At 42.2% G+C, this 15,534-nt stretch overlaps 1 protein-coding gene across 1 annotated transcript in view; it reads right to left on the bottom strand.

Moving 5' to 3' along the window:
- Positions 1 to 15,534, bottom strand: part of nox5 (NADPH oxidase, EF-hand calcium binding domain 5) — a 100,306-nt gene that overhangs the window by 13,930 nt on the left and 70,842 nt on the right. The window contains exons 14-16 of the mRNA XM_073032611.1: positions 13,773 to 13,897; positions 10,496 to 10,580; positions 1,335 to 1,434 (exon numbers count right to left, since the gene is read on the bottom strand). Coding sequence (XP_072888712.1) covers positions 1,335 to 1,434; positions 10,496 to 10,580; positions 13,773 to 13,897 — 310 coding nt within the window. The remainder of the gene's footprint in view (positions 1 to 1,334; positions 1,435 to 10,495; positions 10,581 to 13,772; positions 13,898 to 15,534) is intronic.

Consider the following 15,534-nt stretch of genomic DNA (forward strand, 5'->3'; position numbering starts at 1 on the left):
GCCCTCTGCAAGGGATGGGGAAGGACTACTGTCATCAGATTCCATCTAAATGTTGAGCAAGTTCCACATCATAATCAAATTGAGTCTTACCTGTGATTTAGGTTCACATTGCATGGTGATAATTAAACTGTACTGTGCATCCATGTATCACTGTTTGTTTTGATAGAACTTTGCTTGGAATAAGAGGACGATTCTTTGGATTGGCAACAACTACTCCTCCATAATCTCCATCACAAGGCTGTGTGCTTAGCCCCCTACTCTACTCACTTTGCACTTATCACTGAGTGGCTAAGTACAGCTCTAAACCATATTTAAGTCAGCTGATGACACCACTGTCATATAGGCCAAACCAAAGGTGGTGACAAATCAGCATATAGGGGGGAGACTGAAGATCTGGATGAGTGGTGCCACAACAACAACCACTTACTCAAATTCAGCAAGACCAAGGAGATGATTATTGACTTAATGAGGAGGAGATTGGAGGTCCATGAACCAGTTTTCATCAGGGCGCATATTTGTCATGGTGGCAACTTTAAATTCCTCAGTGTTATCATTTCAGAGGAGCTGAGCTGGGGCCAGCACCAAAGTGAAATCATGAAGAAAGCATGGCAGTGCCTCTACTTCCTTAGGAGTTTGTCAAGTTTCAGCATGACATCTAAAACTTTGACAAACTTCTGTAGATGTGTGGTGGAGAGTATATTGACTGGCTGCATCAGGCTTGGTATGGAAACACCAATGCCTTTGAACAGTAAATCCTACAAAAAGTAAAAGATACTGTCCAGTCCATCACAGATAAAGCCCTCCCCACTATTGAGCATATCTACATGAAACACTGTTGCAAGAAAGCAGCATCCATCATCAGAAAACACAATCACCTAGAATATGCTCTCTTTCCAATGCTGCCATCAGGAAGAAGGTACAAGAGTCTTAGGACTCACACCACCACATTCAGGAACAGTTATTACCCCTCAGCCATCAAGCTCTTGAACCAAAGGGGGTTACTTCATTCAGCTTCACTTGCCACACCACTGACCTGTTCCCATAACCTATGGTCTCATTTCCAAGGACTCTTCATCTCATATTCTCGATATTTATTTCTTATTTATTATTATTATCATCACTGTTGTTTCTTTTTGTACTTGCACTGTTTGTTATGTTTTGCACACTGGTTGTCTGCCCTGCTGGTGTGGTCTTTCATTAATTCTATTATGGCTATAGGATTTATTGAATACGCCCACAGGAAAATGAATCTCAGGGTTGTATATGGTGACATACAGTCTATGTACTTTGATAATAAATTTATGTTGAAATTTGAAGATTTGTTAGGAACCTACCTTGAGGTTCCTCATCTGCCTGGTCCATCTCCAGTTTAGTCAGGAGGCTAACAAACCACTCAAATGACTTCTGGTCTCTGTTGATCCAGATAAAGTCAACCTGCAACCAAAAACAGCCTTAAATCTCTCACTGAGAACCAGTTTCAATGCATAATTCGCACTGTATTCAAGGTTGCATCTCCAATATAAAATTTATTATTTCTTTTATCTTCAGCATTAGATCAGCAGAGATGGCAAAGAAATATTTCTGGTTGCCAACAAAACCCTGATCGTTCTATACAAACACAGGTATATGTTTTTAAATGCAAGGTATAAGTTGGATGACAGAGGCTGTCTGTAATCCAGAGAAGGGCTATGAAGGCTTGCTCACCTTAAGTAAATTTAACTCAAGAAAATATACCTTCCTTTGTCACTCTGTTAAAGATCATTATTTATGTTGCAAAGAAAGATTAAGAGGTGTAGGATAAACACATGTTCTGTGCGATTTTGAAATCCTTTATAATTTATCCACAAGGATGTCACCCTTCTCTATGGGAATTGGTAAACTGGGTGAGTTTAACAACAATTCAGCTGTTCCTTGGTCCTCATTTCAACTTCCTTTATAATTCCAGAACAGTTTGTTAGATTTCTTAACACCCAGCTGCCAACAAGCATACAGTACATGTACAACCTGTCTAAATACCCAGCCACTCCCATCCCTCTAACTGCCATGTCTCTGCCCATATCGGCAAATGAACTGTATCTTTTGATATCCTTCTACCCTATTGACAATGCCATCAATCTTTGTATGTTTTGTGAACTTACTAACCTACTGGTCCAAGTTTTTATCCAAAATATCACAAACATAAGTTGTCCCAGTATGGATCCATTTGAAACACCATTAGTCCCAAGCTTTATTAATAAACCTAAATTTGTTGCACAGTTGCCATGGTGGGTGCATGAGCATACCCGAGGGTCATAATCTAGACTTCTGGTTTACCTCTCAAAGATTAGCTTTATTTGTCACATGTGCATCGAAACATACAGTGAGTTGCTTGTTTATGTCAAATCAAATCAGCAAGGGTTGTGCTAGATGACCCACAAATGTTGCCATGATTCCAGGGTCATCACAGCATGACCACAAGCCACCAACTCTAACTCGTATGTCTTTGGAATGTAGGAGGAAATTGGAGCACCCAGAGGAGATGCACATAGTCATTAGGAGAAAGTACCATCTCCTTACAGATAGCGGCAGGAATCGAACCCCGATCTCATAGTTGACACTGTAAAGAGATGCGCTAACCGCTACCATGCCATCCTCAGTTAGATGGAGGCAAACCTCCATCCCTGTTTTACCAAATTCAAGGAATTATGCTTGATTCAATAATTAACGCTTGCAATGAATTTCTTTTACAAACTGGATAAGGGAAATTTCGCTTCAGTTTTGGTAAACTCCCCTCCATTTTACGCCAATGCCAAGTAAACTTCAATTTCTCAATGACAGGGATACAGCAGTACAAATTGAGTTCCTTCAGCTTGCTCCTAAGAGCCAACAGGCAAAAAGTTGATGAAGAGGAGAGAAGTATTAGCTACAAAAGTGAATAGTTTTACTTGATCATTTACTGATGAAAGTGACTGAGAATTTCATTATAGATTCAATCCCAGCAAAACTCAATGTGTTTCACATGCAAAGCGCTGGAGGAACTCAGCAGGCCAGGACTGAAGGGAGACTGCCCAAAATGTTAACTGTTTATTCCCCTTCATAGGTGCTGCCTGACCTGCTGAGTTCCTCCAGCATTTTGTGTGTGAAACACACTCAACTCAAATCAGCGAGGATTTGAGGATTCGGGACTAAATGGGCTCGGTCCAAAATGTTAACTATTTACTACTTCTTTCCATAGATGTTACCTGACTCGCTGAGTTCTTACAACATATTGTAGGTGTTGCGCTGGATTTCCAGCATCTGCAGAATCTCTTTGATGTGTTTGGATGCTCATGTCCCATTCAAACCTCCTCACACCCTTCCTCATTTAATCCTTTCATTATAACCCTCTATACTTCCACACCCACCCCCACCCCCCCAAATGCTAATCTGATTTCCCCACAGATGCTCCACTTTGATCAACCCATCTGGGAACCGTTCCAAATTATCTCTGGCTACAGACATTCCACTGAACTATTTAAACTGACATCCTCTATTTTCTTCCTTTTATTTAATGCTTTCTTTAAAAAAGAATCTAGCAATACAACCAGAAGGTTTGTTTTGTTTCAGTGTACCAGATGCAGGGACTTCACAGAGGGTTAAAATGAATTTTCTCAGGCTTATCAACCAGCAATCGGATTACACACAAAAATTCATGGGGTTTAGCTGCTCAGTGCCTGCGTTGTTTGACCATGATTCTTCAAAGCATGGGAGAATAAATGTGCACCCTAATTAGAAGACATTCATTGCTGGATGAAAAGGTTGTGCTGAAACAGCTTGTCGCCTGTGAACAAAAGTCCCACAAGTTTGGACATGGACCGAAGGTAAGATGTTAAAAGAATGAAGTGGTGTTATCTCACCCTACCTTGCAGCCAAATGATGAACCAATTATGCTAGCACCTTTGTACAAGTTGTTGTGAAATTCTGAATAATAAACATAGCTAATATGAGGGGGCATAATTTTAAGGTGATCGGAGGAAAGTATGGGGTGTGTCAGAGGTGATTTTTGATACACATGGAGTGGTGGGTGCATGGAACACACTGCTAGTGGTGTGGTAGAGGCACAAACATTAGGGCCATTTAAGAGACTCTCAGACAAATACATGGATGAAAGAAAAATGGAGGATTTTGTGGGAGGGGAGGGCTAGATTGATCTTATAGTCGGTTAATATGTTGTGGGCCGAAGGACCTGAAGGATAAACATGGCTAATATGAGGAGGCATAATTTTAAGGTGATTGGAGAGCAAATTCAAAAATATGAGGTGCAAAGGGACTTGGGAGTCCTTGTCCACAATTCCCTAAAGGTTAACTCGCAGGTTAAATCAGAAGTATGGAAGGGAAATGTAATATTAGCATTCATTTCAAGAGGACAAGTATATAAAAGCAAGGATGGAATGCTGAGGCTTAATAAAGCATTGGTGAGGCCTCACTTGGATTATGTTGAACAGTTTTGGGACCTAGGCAGACAGACAGACATACTTTATTGATCATATTCTAGTGTTAGAAAGGGTCCAGAGGAGGTTCATGAGAGCCATCCCGAGAATGAAAGGCTTAGCGTACGAGGAGCATTTGATGGCTCTGGATCTATATTCACTGGAGTTTAAAAGAACGGGCAAGGAACTCATCGAAACCTATTGAATATTGAAAGGCCTAAATAGAGTGGATGTGGAAAAGAAGTTTCCTATAGTGGGTGAGTCTAGGTCCAGAGGACACAGTATCAGAATACAAGGACGCCCCTTTAGAACAGAGATCAAGGAGAATTTCTTTAGTCAGTGAGTGATAAATCTGTGGAATTTATTGACACAGTCATCTGTGCAGGCCAAGTCATTGAGTATACTTAAAGCAGAGGTTCACAGTTTCTTGATTAGTAAGGGTGTCAAATGTTATGGGGAGAAGGCAGGAAAATGAGGATGAAAGTGATAATAAATCAGCCACGATAGAATACAGAATACATACAATGGGTCAAATGGCCTAAATCTGCACCTATGTCTTCTGGTTGTATGATCCATATCTCTTCATTCCTTACATATCCACATGTCTATCCATAAACAGCCTTTTAAGCACAATCATGGTCATGGAAAGACCATGATCGCCCATGTCATACACACGGCACATAACAAATGAACGATAGAGAGGTTCTTGACAGTCAGTGCGGGCATGATGAGCTGAATAACCTTATACAATGCATTTTGTAACTATGAAATAAACTGTGGCTCACTTTAAAAGAGGCAAAATTAAAAGACTCAGATGTTTAACGTCTAAAAAGTAAGTTAAACTGCACTTCAGAATGACTCTGCAGGGTCACAGGAGAAAAGCAAGACTGCACGACTTACTGCATTATTCTACAAATATCCAGTGTCGACTCAGTGGGCTGTAACAATTCTCTGATCCTTGCCAAAGGAGATGATAGAGAAAAGGTATTTACCAGAATGAAATCAGACCTTTGAGTTCAAAGATTCAAAGGTTCATTTATTATCAAAGATTACAACTCTGAAATCCTTCTTCTCCAGATAGCCACAAAACCAAGAAAGAAAAGAACAGCAGCATGATCATCAACCCCAAAACCCCCTCCCCTATACAAAAAAAGAACAAAAACAGAACAAGCACATCGAGCCCCAAAACCCCCTCCCCCACACAAAAAGAAATCATGCACATCCGAAAAGTCTGAACAAGTTGAGGTCCTTCAGGAAAGGGAAGACTGAGAGATGACAAACATCTTTCAAAGTATAAAAGGTTTTGATCAGTAAGATTCAGGGAAAATATTTCCACTTGTAAACAAGGCCAGCAACAGGGCCCAGTAATATGGGAATGTCACAAAAAAATCTAAAAGGATAGTCAGGGAAAACGACTTTTAAAGGCAAAAAGCACAAACGTGTTTTAGATCTGTGCATCACAGATCTATGACGCTTTACAGCACGTGATCAGGGTTCGATTCCCAGCACTGTCTGTAAACGGCTTGTACATTCTCCCCATGACCGCATGACTTTTCTGTGGTTTCCTCCCATATTCCAAAACCTTACGAGTTAGTGTTAATAAGTTGTGGGCACGCTATGCTGGCACCTGAAGTATGGTGATGCTTGCGCGCTGCCCCCAACATATTCTCGCACTATGTTGTCCGTTCACACAAACAACGCATGTCACTATATGTTTTGATATACACGTGACAAATAGAGCTGATCTTTAAACTTTTAATGGCAGCAAGAAAAGCATGTGAGGATGCGGAGAGCCAGAAATACATTGGCCAATGGGATGAGGAAAAGTTGGTGGAAAAAGAATAACTGGGTCCCACCCAGCTATTGAGTGGAACTGTAAGCTCTATCTGTCTATGTAGATTCAGGGGCAGGATAGAAGAGGGGACGTGGATAATGACAGAATTAGGAGTGACAATGCTGCTTTTCTTATAGATAATGATTTCCAGTTTTAAAAAATCCCTCCCCCCTCCCCTCTTCTTCTATTGTCCACTCTGGTCTCTTACCTCTTCTCACCTCCCTCTGGCTCCCCTTCTCCTATGGCCCACTCTCCTGTCCTAACAGATTCCTTCTTCTCCCTTTATCTTTCCCCCTCACCTGACTTCACCTATCACCTTCTGGCTGGCTGTCCTCCTTTCCCACCCCTTGCCTTTTTATTCTGACATCTTCCCCCTTCTTTTTCAGTTCAGAAGAAGGGTCTCAGCCCAAAACCTCCACTGTTTGTTCATTTCTGTAGATGCTGCCTGACCTGCTGAGTTCCTCCAGCATTTTGTGCGTGTTGCTTTTCTTGTAGATGATCAGCCAGATTTAATATAATGAGCTAAATATGCAATGATTAGCTCGTTAGGTTAAATATCCAGAACAAATCTCAAAGAGAGGACTGATGGCCAATTGCCCATTGGGTAAGTGCGTAGCTGCTGAATTTCAAGGACCGGAGAGAAAACCAACCTATTTTAAATACAAACCACAGGCATTTATTTCTTATGGTTTCTGACATGCAGCTGGGATTTGTGCCTTAAATTATGATCTCCCAATTATTTCCTTACCCCTGCTAATCTCCACCCAAGTCTGTTACTGTCAGAAAATACCAGTTCATATTTCATAACATTAATTAAGTAATTAGCACTTGGAATTGAAGTAAAAGACTTCTGAATGATATTGGCCTACTGTGAAGAATGTCCTATTCCACTCACTTTGACAGAAAAGACCATTGACAAGCGTACAGTTTTAATCTTCAGGGATCACAGCGTGGTCCCCAAGTTTTCCATAAGCTGATGCCAACTCAATTAGTGATTTCACACAGCATGTTAATGCCTCATACAAAGTGAGGCAGACCCAGCCTATGTATAGAATAGGTGACTGTTGTGCGCTGTGATGCAAAGGGCTGATGCCACTTTAACTCTATTGTGCTCAGTACAGTTTCATGCAAGAGCATCTCAGACAAAGGGCTGGTGTCCAGTTATCCATTGGGTAGAGCAGTATTTTTAATCAATATAAACAATTAAATCTAAATCAATCAAAACTTTTGCAGCATGAATTTGAGTCCTGATTTAAATACCTGACAAGAATGTTAAAGGTTGAAATTAGGAGAAGAATACTCACCACCAAAGGACACCACACTCCAATCAAATTTCAACATTTGTGAGAGACGTTAGGCGGTTTGTAAACGTTTAACTAATGGCATCTGACGAACTCTTTTGCTTCCTGACCTGACTTTAAACCCACGATGGTCAAGACACAAGCAGCGTGGCCCACGCAAAGTGATTCATTGAGTCAAGCTGCTGCCTGACATCACCAGAGATCCTGGTTCGATCCTGATGGAGTTTGTGCATTTTCATTCTGACACACAGGTTTCCCCCCGGAGAACATGGAATACAAATTACTGTGGCCCATTTCAGGTCCTTTAGCCCATGATGTTGTGCAGGCAAATATAAACCTACTCCATGTTCAATCCAACACTTACTCACCTCCTACTCTGCCCATAACCTCCATTTTTCTTACATCCATCTGCCTATTGAATGGCACTGTTGTATCTGCCTCTACGACATTACCGTAGTGAATCCCAGAACTTAATCCTACTCACCAAGGACTTCTTATTTCCCTTTCTGGCTCCCCAAATCCATTCTAAAGCTCCTTCCTGTTTGCCTTCATCATCATCATCATCATGTGTCATCCTGTATGATGTGGGTGATCATGGTCTATTGGCCACGATTGTTTTTGGCAATTTCTTTTTCTACAGAAGTGATTTGCCATTGCCTCCTTTGGGGCAGTGTCTTTACATGACGGGTGACCCCAGCCATTATCAATACTCTTCAGAGACTGTCTGCCTGGCATCAGTGGTCGCATAACCAGGACTTATGATGTGAGCCAGCTGCTCATACAACCATCCACCACCTGCTCCCATGGCTTCACGTGACCCTGATTGGGGGGCTAAGCAGGTGCTACACCTTGCCCAAGGGTGACCTCCAGGCTAGTGGAGGGAAGGAGCACATTACACCTCCTTTGGTTTAGACATATCTCCACCCTGCCGCCCAACCTGTTTACCTTATAATTCACAAAAGCTCTGAGCAATTATTGCTTTCTAAACCTTTTGTTTTCCTTCTTCCTTTTGACAATATGTTTCATCTCTCTTCACCCTACCAATTCATTCCCTGGTTCTGTGGGACAATTCTGTCCAGAACCCCATACAAGTGATACCTAAACAAACCCCATATTTCCACAGAGCATTTGTTCCTCCCACATCCCAAAGACATCCAGGGTGGTGCTGTAAGTTGCTCTCTGTGTGTAGGTGAGCATAGGATCTCAGGCACGGTAATGTAGTGGTTAGCATTACGCTTTACAGTACAGGCGACAAGGGTTCAATTCCCACGGTGGCTTGTAAGGAGTTTGTACGTTCTCCCAGTGACCGTGTGGGTTTCCTCCACAGTCCAAAAGATGTACCAGTTGGAAGGTTAATTGGTCATTGTAAATTTTCCCATGATTAGGCTAAGATTACATCAGAAGATTGCTGGGCATTACGGCTTTAAGGGCCAGATGGGCCTATTCAGTGCTGTATCTCAATTAATAAATAAAAATAAACAGAGTTGACAAAAATTCTGAAGAGAATAAAAAGTGTAACAACTGTAGGATTAGTGTGATTGTCAGTGCAGATTTGATTGGCCAAAGATTTAGTTTCTGTTCAGTGTCTCACTACAGTTTAGAAGAATGAGGGGTTTCCCATTGAAACCTGTCAAACATTGTAAGCCCCAGCCAGAGTGGATGTAGAGAGAATGTTTCCAGTAGTGGGAGAGTCCAGGATCAGAAGGAGCAGCCTCTGAATTCAAGGATATCCCTTTAGAACAGAGATGCGGAGGAATTTCTTTAGTCAGAGGGTGATGAATCTGTGGAATTCTTTGCCACAGAAGGCTGTGGAGGCCAAGGCATCAAATATATTTAATGTGGAGGTTTATAGGTTCTTGATTAGTAAAAGCTTGAAAAGCTATGGAGAGAAGGCACGAGAATTGAGTTGAGAAGGATAATAAATCAATGATAAAATGATAGAGCAGACTCGATGGGTTGAATGGTCTAATTCTGGTCACATGTCTTATGGCCTTGTAATTCTAAAGCTTGCACTGAAGGCAAGAAATCCACCAGTAACATTTCTTCAGTTGCCACAGGGAGAAGGACCTTTTGGTACCTGGCCCTTCCTGAACCACTGATCTTAGTGACAGGAATCATTCCCTTGGTTCCTTGATGGATAGGACACACATACCTGTTATTCATCAAAGGATCCCCAAACACTCATCATATCTGTAAATAACACAATTTTATATGAAATGAAATAAGGACCCAGAATAGGCTCTGGGCCCAAACCACCCATGACTGTTTTGAAGAGAGGGCAGAGTCCAGTGGATGGGTGGGGAGTCAGCAACAAGCTTAAGGGCAAGGGTGATGGTTGGGTTGGTGATTAACATTGTGGTCAGCGCTAGTGGGATAGGAGAAGCTACCCTTTTCAGGATTGGGAGCCTTGAGAAGGTGGGTTGGGGGTATAATTAGTAGGTGAGTAGCTCAAAGGTCAGACCCAAAAGGATCGAGAACGAACACACACACACACACACACACACACACACACACACACACACACACACACACACACACACACACACACACACACACACACACACACACACACACACACACACACACACACACACACACACACACACACACACACACACACACACACACACACACACACACACACACACACACACACACACACACACACACACACACACACACACACACACCAGAGAACGATGTCATTAAATTCAAATCCAACAATGAAACCATCTCATGTTGGGAAATTCTGGACTGAAAGTGACTCTGAAATTTTGTTTGTTATATTCCCACTCGGTCAGCAATTTAACTTCTTGGCTATAATGACTACCATGGCTTCTGTGTGTACCATCCACAGAGTGCACCCAGATTGTTGGTAACTCGAGGCAATCACCTCCTGTGAGTCCAATTACCTTTCTCAAACTCATCTCATTATCCTTGACGTTTTCACACCAGGAGTAGTTACAATTAGGACAATTCTGTTTTCTCATGCGATACCTGCGATAAACAAGAGGCAACAGATTACCACAGTGAGGAGATCAGTTTTATATGTTGAAACACTCAAGGTATTTACAGTCAATAGTAAGTCCTTTTAGAGGCTGGTCATGGCCAGAATCAGCTCTTGCCTAAACGAGGGTGTGAACCTGCTACAATTTGCCTATCGCCACAATAGGTCTACAGCAGATGCAATCTCACTGGCTCTCCACTCAGCCTTGGATCACCTGGACAATAGCAATACCTACATCAAGCTGCTGTTTATTGATTACAGCTCAACACGATCATATCCTCAATTCTAATCAACAAGCTCCAAAACCTGGGCCTCTGTACCTCCCTCTGCAACTCAATCCTTGTCTTCTTCATCATCGACTACAGTTAGTGCAGATCAAAAATCACATCTCCTCCTCCCTGACAGTCAACATTGGTGTACCTGAAGGATGTGTACTTAGCACACTACTCTTCTCTCTCTACACACTCAATTGTGTGGCAAGGTACAGGTCAAATACCATTTATAGATTTGCCAATGATACAACTATAGTTGGCACAATTTTAGATGGTGATGAGGAGATGTAGAGCAGTGAGGTAGATCAGGTAGTTGAATGGCATTGAAACAACCTTGCACACAACATCAGTAAGACTGAAAACTTGATTGCAGATTTCAGAAAGGGGAAGTCTAGGGAGCACACAGCAACCCTCATCGAGGATTCAGCAGTGGAAAGGGTCAACAGTTTTAAGTTTCTGGGCATCAACATCTCTGAAGATACATCCTGGGCTCAACAAATTAATGCAATTACAAAGAAGGCATGGCAATAACTATATTTCATTAGGAGTTTGAGGAAACTTGGTATGTCACTGAAGACTCCTGTAAATTTCTTCAGATATACCATGGAAAGCATTCTAACTGCTTACATCACCAACTCGTATACAGGGGCCACTGCACAGGATCAGACAAAGGTGCAGAAAGTTGCATCTCCACCAGCCCCATGATGGGCACTAGCCTCCCCAGCATTGAGGACATCTTCAAAAGGTGATGCCCCTAAAAGGTAGCATCCATTTCTAGGGACTCCTGTCAACCAAGACATTCATTCTTCTCAATGTTTGTGTCCTGAGAACTCCATCCAACCATTCAATGTGCAGTCCTATTATATATCAGGGCTTCCACTTGATGATGTAACAAGCTTTTAGAGGAGAAACTCACCTTTCACATAATACACGCATGAATTTTATTACTGATCATGCACACTTTGCTCATTCAATTCCACCAACTTCATTAGGACCAAATGTGGAGAGATGAACATTCAAGGTCCAGTATTCTTGTTCATACTTCGACCAGTGATCAAAGACAAATTTCTCCCCGGGACAAAGTTCCATTACAGTATTACTGGATAAAACTTCTCCAAATGTTATCCCACAGAGATGAAGTAAATTATTGTGTCCAAGTTCTTTACACTCTACTTGGGGTGTTAATTCAGATCCTGCACATAGATGTACAGCTGGAAGTCGCTGCTGATTCGGACTCTTCATTGTGAAACTAGAGGCTACGGACTATGGGAATTAGGAACCTTTCCACTGTGCAGTGGGAAGCACTCACTTGGGATTGAGTCCAATAATTTGTATTGGGCGGAGCTAAGGCAGCTCTGTTCTGCTTTCTGCTGGAATTTACCAGGTGGTTTCCAGATGAACACTTCAACCAAGGGGCTGAGGAGGTCGTTAAGGTATCCCATGACACCATTCGTAGAGGAGCAGGGGACTACTTCCCTCTCCCTTTCCGGTTAGTACTGGCGCTGCAGATTATCCAGACGTTACTATTTTGCTGTGTGTAGGACCTCCCTACCAACAAGCTGGCTGCCTTGACTACAGCTTAAAATATTTGACATTAATTTCTCCCTACTCCCCCTTCTCTTTTTCTTCCATTCTCTATATTGCATCCCCTCTCACCCCTTCTCTTATCATCTGCCCATCAGCTCTTTCTGCTTCCCTTTCTCCTTCCTTTTCACCCATGGTCTACTCTCCTTTCCTATCAGACACCTTCTTCCTCAACCCTTTACCTCTTCCACCTATCACCTCCCAGCTTCTTACTTCATCCTCCCTCCCCCATGCAACCACCTTATCCTCACCTAGTCTCACCTATCACCTTCCAGTTTCTACTCCTTCCCATCTCCCAACTTCTTATTTTGGCTTCTATTGTCTTCCTCTCCAGTTTCAGCCTGAAAAATTGACTGACTTTTCCTCTCCATAGATGCTGCCTGACCTGCTGAGTACTTCCAGCATTTCGTGTGTGTTGCTCTGGATTTCCAGCATCTGCAGAATATCCTGTATTTACAGCATTTGTCCTGAGTTTTGGGATGCCCCAAATATCTTCCTTTAGTTCTCCAGTTCACCTGAGAGTGTTTAATAAACCATATAACCATATAACAATTACAGCACGGAAACAGGCCATCTCGGCCCTTCTAGTCCATGCCGAACACTCACTCTCACCTAGTCCCACTTACCTGCACTCAGCCCATAACCCTCCATTCCTTTCCTGTCAATATACCTATCCAATTTTACTTTAAATGACAATACCACTTCTACTGGAAGCTCATTCCACACAGCTACCACTCTCTGAGTAAAGAAATTCCCCCTCGTGTTACCCCTAAACTTTTGCCCCCTAACTCTCACCTCATGTCCTCTTGTTTGAATCTCCCCTACTCTCAATGGAAAAAGCCTATCCACGTCAACTCTATCTATCCCCCTCATAATTTTAAATACCTCTATCAAGTCCACCCTCAACCTTCTACACTCCAAAGAACAAAGACCTAACTTATTCAACCTTTCCCTGTAACTTAGGTGCTGAAATCCATTCTAGTAGATTTTAACATTCTAGTAAATCTTCTCTGTACTCCCTCTATTTTGTTGACATCTTTCCTGTAATTCAGTGACCAGAACTGGACACAATACTCCAAATTCGGCCTTACCAATGGCTTGTACAATTTTAACATTACATCCCAACTCCTATAACTCAATGCTCTGATTTATAAAGGCCAGCATACCAAAAGCTTTCTTCACCACCCTATCCACATGAGATTCCAAAATGCTAACTCTGTTGACACTGCTCGGCTGAAATAGAAGGTGAACCCATTCTGGAGAAAAAGGAGATGGAATCTAGTGCCAAAATTACTGTTAATATTATTGCTTGTAATAGAAACCCACCTGTACATAATGCTTTGTAAAATTGAGGCAAACGGGGTGATACCTATGCCAGCTCCAATCAGCACAGCGTGTTCGGAGGTGAAGATGGACCGAGTTGGAGTTCCATATGGGCCATCAATGTAGCACTGGCAGGGAACACAGAACATTCATTAATGAACACGCTTGTAGATGAAAGTATTGACTAAATCTGTACCATTCCCTGTAAAGAGAAACAAAGGACAGTGAAATTTCTTGCCCGATACAAATGTTGCTTCTTGTATTTTTAAAAATCTCTGAAAAATATAACAGATAGCAGGGTGAAGATACGTCTCTACCAAAGGAGTGCAAGGCACTCCTTCCTTCTGCTAGCCTGCAGGTCACCCTTTGGCAAGGTGTTGCACCTGCTTAGCCCCCCGATCAGGGTCACATGAAGATATAGGAGCAGGAGGTAGATGGTTGTACGAGCAGCTGGTGCACATCGCAGGTCCTGGTTATGTAACCAATGACGCCAGGCAGACAACCTCCAAAGTATTGATAATGGCTGGGGTCACCTGTCTTGTAAAGACACCGCCCAGAAGGCGGCAATGGCAAAGCACTTCTGTAGAAATACTTGCCTAGACATTCATGGTCATGAGACCATGAGAAGGTTGATTGGTGCGTGTCAAAGGTTATGGAGAGAAGGCAGGAGAATGGAGTTGAGAAGGAAAATTGATGGAATGGTGGAGCAGACTCAAGGTGCTGAATCCTGCTCCTATGTCTTGTGGTCTAACAAGGCTTTTTCCAGGACCAGCATAGGTTTTACATCAGCCTGCAACTTCAACATCTCTCTCTATCTTTTACTAACACAAAGTGTTGGACTGAAGAAGTCTTCTGAGGTTGCAGGAGGAAGGAAATAAGAAATAAATTTACTTTGTCAAAATACTGTTCCATTATAAGCTACGTCTGGAAAAGAAGACAGGATAAAAAGGTTGAGGGGAGGTGAATGTCTACAACCTAGCAGGTGACAGGTGAGGGGAAGGTGGGTGGGTGGGGGAGTCTTCTTCATCCGATTTGTTCATTTGATGGATGCCTAATCTTCTTGTTACTGCCATCAGTGAGAAGGCACAGGAACCTGAAATTCCACATGTAGTGATTCATAAAGAGCTTCATCCACTACACCATCAGATTTCTGATGGTCCATGAACAACACCTCATTATTCCCATTTACACACTATTTATTTATTTTGTTATTTATTTCAATTTTATGTCTTTGCACTGTACTGCTGTTGGAAAACAACAAATTTTATGTCAAATGAGACAGTGCCACCTTTTTATCTCTCCCACCTACCACCTCCCAGCTTCTCAATTCATCTCCCTTCCCCCACCCACCCACCTGGTTTCACCTGTGACCTGCTAGCTTGTACCTTAATGATCCTACTAACATCCCACGAAGAACAGCAAATTCTCCTGGTATCCTGGTGAGTGTTAGTTCTTTAACCTAACCAAAACCAGTTCAAAAAGGTGGCTTCCATCATTAAGGACCCCATCATCCTGGATAAACCCTCTTCTTATTGCTACCATCAGGGAGGAGGGACAGGAGCCTGAAGGCACACACTCAGTGTTTTAAGATCAGCTTCTTTCCCTCTGCCATCAGATTTCTGAATAGACATTGAACCCATGAATATTACCTCAATATTTTTACTCTCTATTAACACCACTTATTGGATTTAATTTAATTGTTTATATATACGGTACTGTGCAAAAGTCTTAGGCACGTATTAATAGCTAAGGAGCCTAAGACTTT

This window comes from Hemitrygon akajei, chromosome 30 (genome assembly GCF_048418815.1).
Source record: "Hemitrygon akajei chromosome 30, sHemAka1.3, whole genome shotgun sequence".
In the NCBI taxonomy this organism is placed as follows: Eukaryota; Metazoa; Chordata; class Chondrichthyes; order Myliobatiformes; family Dasyatidae; genus Hemitrygon; species Hemitrygon akajei.